At 52.3% G+C, this 9,391-nt stretch overlaps 1 protein-coding gene across 1 annotated transcript; it reads right to left on the reverse strand.

The window, feature by feature from the left end:
- Positions 1–1,704: 1,704 nt before the first annotated feature.
- LOC128781511 (uncharacterized) lies at positions 1,705–6,693 on the reverse strand. The gene is made up of 2 exons (XM_053929875.1): positions 5,037–6,693; positions 1,705–4,223 (listed from the first exon to the last, which is right to left on the reverse strand). The coding sequence occupies exons 1-2, from the start codon at positions 6,124–6,126 to the stop codon at positions 4,030–4,032; spliced, it is 1,284 nt and encodes a 427-aa protein (XP_053785850.1). The 5' UTR covers positions 6,127–6,693; the 3' UTR covers positions 1,705–4,029.
- Between the last annotated feature and the right edge of the window lie 2,698 nt (positions 6,694–9,391).

Genomic DNA, 9,391 nt, shown 5'->3' on the forward strand with positions numbered 1-9,391 from the left:
AAAAATCAACTGCGGAGCTTGCAGAAATGCAAAATGAGAACTCCAACCTTAGGCCTATCAAATTGGATTTTCTGGAGGGAGAAACCCAGGAATCTGCATCTTCCCCTGTAACTCCATGGAATTCTCAGGCACCCTACAGCTGGTCAACTAAGAACTTCCTTACACTTGGAAACCTCATTCCAAGTTGCACCTGGGGAGAATAGCGTCCTTTCCCCCACTGCGGTGGCTCTGGGCAGCAGAAGGCCCCGCCCCCAGGACCACGCCAGCTGTGATAAAAGGAGACATTTGCTAATCAAGTCAGCCTACATCACACTCCCCGCCCGCCACCCTGCCCACTCCCTGTGTTTGTCCAGGTCTCGGAGAAGCAGATGCCAAGAAGGGATTAGACGTGCAAAGATGCTTTTGGAGAAAGGGTGTGTGTGTCAGGGACTAGAGGGCCCAGGAGGCTGCCAAGTAAGCCTGGCCCCAGGCAGGACCACCAGATTTAGCGGTCAGCATGCCCAGGTAATTGAAGACAAACGACAAACAATTTTTTTTAGCACAAACGTGTGCTGTGCAACATTGGGGACATACATCCGCTACGAATTATTTGTTGTTTGTCTGAAATTCCCATTCAGCTGGACATCCTGTATTTTATCTGGCAGCCCTAACTCGTAGGGAAGTAGGAGGGTAGTTGAATAGGGGCATCCTACATGCCGCGCTGTCTACCGCAGGCTCAGCAAAGCCATCAGGGAATCCGGGAGTCAAAGGGAGGGGCATCCAAGGAGACTCCCATCTCCCAGAACTGGGCCTGCCTAAGCACCCCTTCTGTGCTCAGCACCAATGCGTCCTCGGGGGAGCAGTGTGGTCTCCGTGCAAACGAGGGGGTGGGGCCAGACCCAGGGCCTGGGCCCTTGGGCGGTCACACTCCCTCAGTAGGAGGCTTGGCAGGCTGTTCAGCCACCGCACCCCAGTGCAGAGCCCAGAGCAGCAGCTGCTGCTGTTGGACATGTCTTCGAGCAGCAGCTCAACCTTCTAGAAATGAGGTCAAGAAAAAACCTCCCTGTCCCAGTCCTTGTCCCTGCCCCCACCTAACAGGTACACCAGGTGATGAAACCCAGCTCTTCTGATGAAAGGCTGTGGGCTCGCTGAGTGGACCAGCCTGTGTCCGGGCTCCAGTCCTTCCGGGGACGGGGTCTGCTGGGCAGGGACCCGCTGCCTCTGCCCTGCAAAGACTCCCCCAGCATCACTCGGTGGGTGCGGCCGCACTGAGCCCCCTTCCCACAAAGGCAAAGCCACAGGCCTCAGAGCATCTCTGCATCTCTCTCTGGGAAAGTGGAACCAAGATGCTGGGAGAAACGGAGAGGAAATTTGGAGGGCAGACCAGCCTGGGGAAGGGTGGGCGCAGCAACAGGTCAGGGAGAGACTCCTCCCTTGGGTGGTAGAATAACACAGGGTGGGGCGTAAGCAGCCAGGGAGTCAAGGGCAGCCCCCCCAAACACACCTGCAAGGTGGGGAATGTTGTATCCTGAATGCGAGCAGAAAATCAAATGGAGACGTGTGGAGTGCACTTAGATGGTACTTTATTTTTTACCTGCGCAGGGGTGAACTCCCAGGGTGCCTGTTAAGGCTGCAAAGGGGAGTCGCCCCGAACGCTCACAGGCTAGCTCTTTCATACACTCTGCGAAGCAAGCAAGCAAGCTACAGAAGCCGGAGTTGGCGGTTATCTCTGCATAGCTCTGGGGTCAGGAGGAACTATCTGTCTGTCTCCTGTTGATAAGAACCATCTGTCTGTCTCCTGTGGATAAGCTTATTTCGGATGACCATTTGTTTCTTTTCCTTATCCATTCTAGTGACCTTCAAGAGGTTTTCTGCTTAGCAATGCTTATAATTGCCTCATCCCTCTTGCCTAGCTCTCAACATTCCCCCCATTTCCTTGTTGGCACTTATGAGCCAAATCCTTGAATCATCTTCTTCACGGGGAAGGATAGTGTAGGGCTGGGCCAATACCATCAGCTTGACGGTCTCTATCCTCTCTTTAATAAAAGACGTAAGCTTATTAATGATGATGGGGCCACAGGTTAAACAGAGGAGTATAATTAATAAAGGCCCACTAATAGAGGAAATCAGGGTAGTCAACCATGGGGACATCTTATAGATTCCTGCATACCACGCTGGTTCTTCCAGGTTTTCTCGTTCTTTTAGTCTCTGGGTTAAGACCTTAATACTATCTCTAATTACCCCTGAATGATTAGCATAAAAGCAACAAGTTTCTCCTAATGCTGCGCATAACCCTCCTTGCTTTAAGAACAACAAATCTAATCCTCTCCGATTTTGGAGAGCTATCTCTGCCAATGAGTCTACCTGTCTTTCTAAATAAGCTACCTTGTCTTGCAGCAGAGACATGTCCTTAGAGAAAGTCTGCGAAAGCTGCCTTAACTCTAATTCTCCCCGAATGAGGGCTGCGGCACCGAGTGCGGCGGACCCTAAGATCCCAACAGTGGCTACTATGGGTATAAGAAGGGGAGTTCTCTTCTCCCTAGTCCTAGAGGGGAGAACAAAATCTGGGTTTCCTGCATAGAGATACACTTGGGGAATTATGTACCCAGTTACACAAAACTCTGGATAAGAGATTGGTGGCAAACAACGGTACATCCCTTGGAGGCATATAAACCAGATGCCCTCAGGGGCTTTCAGTACTCTTGGATTCTCCTCGGAGGAGCGGGTCATGTTTCTTGTTGTCAAACAATAATTTCTATAATTAGACTGAGCCAGATTATAGTGGCCAAATACATAGCAGGTCCCATTTCCCTGAAAATCTGCAATGGTTAAGGCGCCCTCGGTGAGGCAGTGAGGGAGCGTCTCCTCCTCATGGCTATGATCTTGGGAGAGGGTTAGAATGGTCGGTGCCAAGTCCCCTCCCTGCAAGGTATTAGCTCCTATCCCCACATAATAAGGTGGATGAGGGCTCAAGCACAGCCAGCAGGAGTCAGTTAAATCTGGCTGTGTGGAATTCAGGAATGGGGACACTTTATCTAGTAAAGCATGAGTTTGCTGATCTTTCTGGTTAGTCTCCTGCGGCCTCGGAGGTCTTATAACAGGTTGCTCCTTCATCTGAGTCATTATCTGGGTGCTATTCGGCCTTTCCTCTGCTTCTCCTGTCGGCCTAGTCGGGGAAACTTCAGCTTGAGGCACCTGGGGTGTTGCTAAGACTGGCCGGGGGTTGCTGGTAGGTTTCTTGGGCAGGCCCCGGCCTACCCCTTTCAGGAAGGGCCCATTACTAATAGGGAGCTTTCGCACAGTGAAGAAAGTTCCTGGGTCTGTCCCAGATACATATAGTCTCATTCCCCAAGTTCTGCCTTTTGTCCATTCAGGATCAGCCGGGTTCAAAACAGTTACAATGGTAGGGTTGCAGCTGTCTAGGGCACAATCATTATTCCACCCTGACCCAGGCGTCTTGCTTGGGTCGAGGTAGAGGATAATATGCTTATCCTGCCCTGCCCCTGGATCCCAGCCTAGGGCTAAAGTCTCACAACCCCAAGCTTTGCAATAGTAGTCAGTATGAGACCCACAAGTGTACCGCTTCCCTGGGGCTGGCTCTGGGCACCCGTAATGGGGGGTATACCAAAGGTTCTTGTTCATTTGTGCCGGATCGCACCCCCTACCACCTCTCACCCACTGGGTGAGTCCGTCAAGCGCGTCCTGCAGAGGGCCGTTGGGGTTAGAATGCCTCCAGGCGGCCGGGGAATCACAGAAGTGGTCATCAAAATTTTGGAAAAGTCCACCGTGAGGGTCACTGCGGCATTGTTCCAGGTGTAGTTGGAGGCAATGACAGTCCCATCCGCTGTCCTAATGAGCACCCACTGCTGTCTGCTAAGACCTGAGCCTGAGCGAATGATACAGAATAGCGTCAACAACCTCAACTCGAGGTGAGGGTGAGTCTCAAAGGTTTCTGTGGGTCCTGCTTCACCTTCCATTCCTTGGCTATTCCTTCCACCGGGGGATTCACAGGCTTTAGGTGTGACTGATGGATCCAATACGGCTTCTCAGCTACCTCACCGCGGTGGGGGTGCTTATGATTACCTGGTAGGGTCCTTCCCACCTGGGTTCAAGGTTTTTCCGCCGATGCCGCAAAATCCACACCCACTGTCCTGGTTCACAAGGTTCCGAGCCGTCTGCGTCCTGTTGGGCTAGTGCTGGCGCTGGCGCGAGGCTCGGACCTCTCCCCGGATGTGCTGCAAAGCCTGAAGGGACTTAAGAAAGTTCTGGTTAGCAGTTTCTTGCTCCTCTGTGGTCAGCCGAGGTATGGCTGGTACTGGCTGCCCAAACATAATTTCATAAGGGGTCCACTTGCCAATATGAGGGGTACAGCGAATTTTCAAGAGGGAGAAAGGAAGGAGCTCTACCCAGTTCTCGCCTGTTTCCTCCTGCAGTTTGGTCAAGGTTTCTTTCATGGTTCTATTCATTCTCTCTACCTGCCCTGAACTCTGGGGCCTATAAATACAGTGCAGTTTCCAGTTAATCCCTAGCCTAGTTGCTAACTCCTGAGAGATTTTAGAGATGAATGCTGGCCCATTGTCTGATCCAATGGCTACAGGTAGCCCATAACGGGGAATGATTTCTTTCAGGAAGATCTTGCAAACTATAGATGCGGTCTCTCCCTTCGTGGGGTAAGCTTCTACCCAGCCTGAATACGTATCCATAAAGACCAGCAGATATCTATACCCAAATCTCCCAGGAGTCATTTCAGTGAAATCAATTTCCCATAGCTCCCCTGGGGCCGTACCCCTGTATCTGATTTGAAGTGGGAACTTCCTTATTGGGGGATTCACCTTTGCACAAATTTCACATCTTGATACTACCGATTGAACTGTATCTTTCATTCTTGGGCTAAGGTAGTATTTTCTTAATAGCTGCTCCAACTTAGTCTGCCCTAGGTGGGTTCCCCTATGGGATCTCTTTGACTATGAGATCCACTGCTCCCTGAGGCAAGTATATCCTGTGGTCTGGCAACTCTAGCCATCCCTGGGCATTCTTCCTCCCTCCTAACTTCTGACCTTCTGATTCCTCCTCATGAGTATACTTTGGGCTGATGGACAATTCGGGCTGAGGCACTAGAGGCAGTATCTGTGGGGCTTCTTGAAGGGCGGCTTCTCTGGCGGCCTCGTCTGCCAACCGGTTTCCTCTGGCGACGGGGTCTTCCCCTTTCTGATGTCCCTTGCAATGTATTATTGCAAGTTTCTGGGGCAACCAAATGGCCTCTAGTAAGGCTAAAATTTCTTTCTTGTTCCTAATTTCTTTCCCTCCTGCAGTTAGCAATCCTCTTTCTCTATACAATGCCCCATGAATATGTGCAGTTGCAAAGGCATAGCGGCTGTCAGTATAAATGTTCGCCGTCGTCTGCTCTGCTATTTTAAGAGCTTGTATGAGCCCTATCAACTCCGCCCTCTGGGCTGAAGTTCCTTTTGGCAGGGCTTGCTGCCAAATGACTTTAGTTTCTGTAGTTACCGCAGCCCCCGCGTACCGCTGCCCTTCCCTAGCAAAACTACTGCCATCTGAGAACAAAGTGAGCTCTGGATTTTCGTATGCCTCATCCCGCAAGTCTGGGCGCATGCCTGTGACTCGCTCTAATATTTCATGGCAGCTATGCATGATGGTTGGATCAGGGGCTGGCAGCAGAGTGGCTGGATTCAAGGCAGCGCTTTTCAGGAACTGGACTGCTGGGGAGTTCAGCAACTGCACCTGGTACTGAGTTAGCTGTGCATCGGACAACCAGCGATCGGGAGGGGATTTCAGAATTCTCTCTATATGATGCTCCCCAATTATTTGCAAATTCTGCCCAAGGGTGAGTTTGTTGGCCTCCTTCACTAGCATGGCTGTGGCAGCTAGAGCTCGAAAGCAGGCTGGCCACCCTGAGGCTACTGGGTCCAATCTTTTGGACAAATAGGCCACGGGCCTTCTCCACGGTCCCAAAGCCTGGCTCAGCACTCCCTTTGCAATGCCTCCGTTTTCTGCCACAAACAGCTGGAACGGCTTTTCTAAATTTGGCAAGGCCAATGCAGGTGCAGATACCAAAGCTGCCTTAAGTGCCTCAAAGTCTCGGTTCCCTTTTTCAGTCCAATTTACACTTCCCTCTTTTCCTTTCATAAGTTCATGGAGAGGCTTAGCCAATTCTGCAAACCCTAGAATCCAGAGGCGGCAATATCCCACTGCTCCCAAAACTCCCGTACCTACCTCTTTGTAGCTGGTTTGGGAATCTGCAGGACAGCCTGGATCCTCTGCTGAGACAAGGCTCTCTTACCTTGCTGGAGTACGTATCCGAGGTAACTCACGGTTTGCACGGCAATCCGGGCCTTCTTAGCCGACACCCGGTACCCCATCCGCTCCAGGTCCCGCAACAGGTCAGTAGTGGCTTCCAAACACTCCTCCCGTGTTCTGGCGGCAAGGAGGAGGTCATCGACGTATTGCAACAGGACTACGGTTGGATGTGATACCTGGAAGCCCTGTATATCCTTCCCCAAAGCCTCATTAAACCGGGTAGGTGAGTTCTTAAAGCCTTGAGGTAAGCGAGTCCAAGTATATTGTCCTATGAACCCATTCTCTGGGTCGTTCCATTCGAACGCAAATATCTCCTGGCTCGAGGGTGCCAGGGGAATGCAAAAAAAGGCATCCTTCAGGTCCATACAGAATAATGACCACGGGTTGGGGGTAAGGAACTGAGCACCGTATAGGGGTTTGGCACAGTCAGGTGTATAGTCTCTATCCGTGCATTGACCTCTTGGAGATCCTGCACAGGACGGTAGTCCTCAGTCCCTGGCTTTCGCACGGGGAGGAGAGGAGTGTTCCAAATGGACTCAGCACTCCCGCCTGCAGTAGCCGCTGCAGGTGCTTGGCAATCCCCTGCCGTGCTTTGGCGGGAACTGGGTACTGGCGAACCCTGATAGGGGTGGCAGAACTGGCCAATTGTACAAGCACCGGTGGCTGATGAGATGCCAACCCTGGGGGGTTCTGCTCGGCCCATACCCCAGGTATCTTGGCCAACAGTTCTGTTATCTCTCCTCGTTCATCTGTCTCCTCCTCAGGGATTGTTACCATGAGGTATTCTTCTGAAAGGGGCACAGTCATATTGAGGCTTACTCCAATCTCCTCATTAGTCCCTTCCCCAACTGTTGGTTCTTTCCTGAAGGTTATAGTTGCCTGAAGCTTTTGCAGCAGGTCCCTGCCCATTAATGGGTACGGGCAGTCCGGTATGACTAGGAAAGAATGGGTGATAGTCCCTTTTCCCAAGTCTGCGATCCTAGCTGTTGTCCATGGGTACGCCTGTGATTTCCCTGTTGCCCCTATTATCTTGGTAGTTGCCTTTTGCATTTGTCCTTGGGGTTGTTTCAGCACCGAATAGGTGGCTCCCGTGTCTACAAGAAAGTCCACTGGCTTTCCTTCGACCCTGAGGGTGACCATGGGCTCCTGGGAGCCAACAGGGATGGAGCCCCGGCCCCCTCAGTCCAGCGTCTGCAATAGCACCTCAGGACCACGTCCAGGGTCCTTGGCTGTTCCACCTAGCTTAGGACAATCCTTCTTCCAGTGCCCCTTCTCCTTGCAATAGGCACACTGGTCTTTCTCAACCCGTCTTCGCCTGCCCTTGTCCATTCCCCCTCTGCCCTTACCTTCTGGCCTCTGGGCCGCTATAAGAATCTTTGCTACCTCCTTCACCCTGCCAATCTCAGGGTCATCTCTATTGACATATACCCTTTGAGCTATCTCTAGTAACTTATTTCTTTTCTCTCCCTCAAACCCCTCAATCTTCTGCAGCTTCTTCCGGATATCTGAAGCTGACTGAGTCACAAAGGCTATGTTAACTATTCTCCGGTTCTCTTCAGCTTCTGGGTTGATGGGAGTATAGATCCTATAAGCCTCTAGTAATCTTTCTAGGAAGGCAGCGGGAGATTCCTCCCTCCCCTGAATCACTTCACTAATCTTCCCAAAATTGGTGGGCTTCCTAGCAGCTGCCTTAAGCCCTCTTAATAAGGTTCAGTGGTACTGGAGGAGTGCATCCCTTCCTCCCGTGGTATTGGGGTCCCAATTGGGAGGCTGTGAGGGGAGTATGTCCTCTAGCTCTTGGCGAGCTGCCGTGGTCCCTCCCTCCCCTCCCAACACAACCTTTGCAGCCTCCCTATAGACTCTTTCCCTTTCTTCTGAGGTGAATAAAGTAAACATTATCTGCTGACAATCATCCCAGGTTGGCTGGTGAGTCCTAAATATAGTTTCTAGTAGGGAAATTAATCCCTGCGGTTTCTCAGAAAATGGGGGATTCTGGTGTTTCCAATTATACAGATCACTAGTGGAGAAAGGAACATATATCAACCGAGGGGGTGCTCCGGCAGGGGCATGCGGTCCGGGCGGTGCCTCACGGAGTGGCAGAAGTGCTGGAGGTGCTGGGGATACCGGGGCATCCTGCCCATATCTGGTTCCCCCTCGGGTGTGAGGAGGGCTTGCAAGTGCTTCTTCCTCCTCTGGCTGGGTAGAATGCGGCACTTCCCTCCTAGGGTAGGGAGGAGGCGCATTCAAGGGGTCTAACATGTCCTCCCCAGGACCTGGTAGTGGGGGGTAGAATTTAGGCACCCTCCGCTCTCGTCCCGTCCCCAGCAGAGAGCTAGAGCCAGTGCTGGCATCCGCTCCCTTGGCAATCAAGCCTGGTGTTACAATGTGACGGGGGTGGGGGCGGTGGCAGACACTGAACACGGTACCCCAAAGTCCTGCACTTTCTAATGACTCCACGAGTTCCAGCCCCAGACTCCCTGGGAAGATGGTCTCAGCTAGAGGTGGTGTCCCAGCAGCATCGACGCCTCTGGGGGAGGAGCCAAGTCTTGACCTCTGGTGTGTTCCCCTCAACCCACCAACCCTGGCCCGCCCCTTCCCTGACATCCCTGACCTCTCACACTGAGCTCCCTCGACCCTGAACATCCAGGACTCTGCAGGGGCTGTCCCCGTGCTGCAGGGCCCTCTCGCTGTGCTTCACTCCTAAGTCAGTATCTCTGGCCGTTCCTTACGCAGATGGCACTGTGGTGTCGTGGTTATGGATTTGGGATTAGGTTCTGCAATCCTGTGGCCTGGGCTCCATCCATTCCAGGCTCAGCTGCTGAACACATGTGTGAATGTGGGCAAGTTATTCAATCTACACAGAGCTCTCGACACAGTTCTGTGGGGTGGAGGTGATGTGGGCAGGCAGGACACCTGAGACAGAGAGGGCTCTTCATGTTTCATGTTTACGGAGAAGTGTTGTCTTGTTCATGCCTGACTTAAAGGGCTTTCTAGACAGAGCGTGGTGTGGGAGGTTGCAGCCCAGACTGTCTGCAGCTGGGGACCTCTCCACAGCAGGTGCCGGGTTCCAGCCCCAGCTCCTCCCTTTCCAGCT

Source organism: Desmodus rotundus, chromosome 8, assembly GCF_022682495.2.
Source record: "Desmodus rotundus isolate HL8 chromosome 8, HLdesRot8A.1, whole genome shotgun sequence".
NCBI classification, from domain to species: Eukaryota; Metazoa; Chordata; class Mammalia; order Chiroptera; family Phyllostomidae; genus Desmodus; species Desmodus rotundus.

Coding starts and splice junctions, on each gene's coding strand:
- LOC128781511 (XM_053929875.1), bottom strand. CDS start 6,126: ATGAAAGGAAAAGAGGGAAGTGTAAATTGGACTGAAAAAGGGAACCGA. Junction 4,224..5,036: donor TCATGAGGAGGAATCAGAAG/GTCAGAAGTTAG, acceptor AAGTCCCTTCAG/GCTTTGCAGCACATCCGGGG.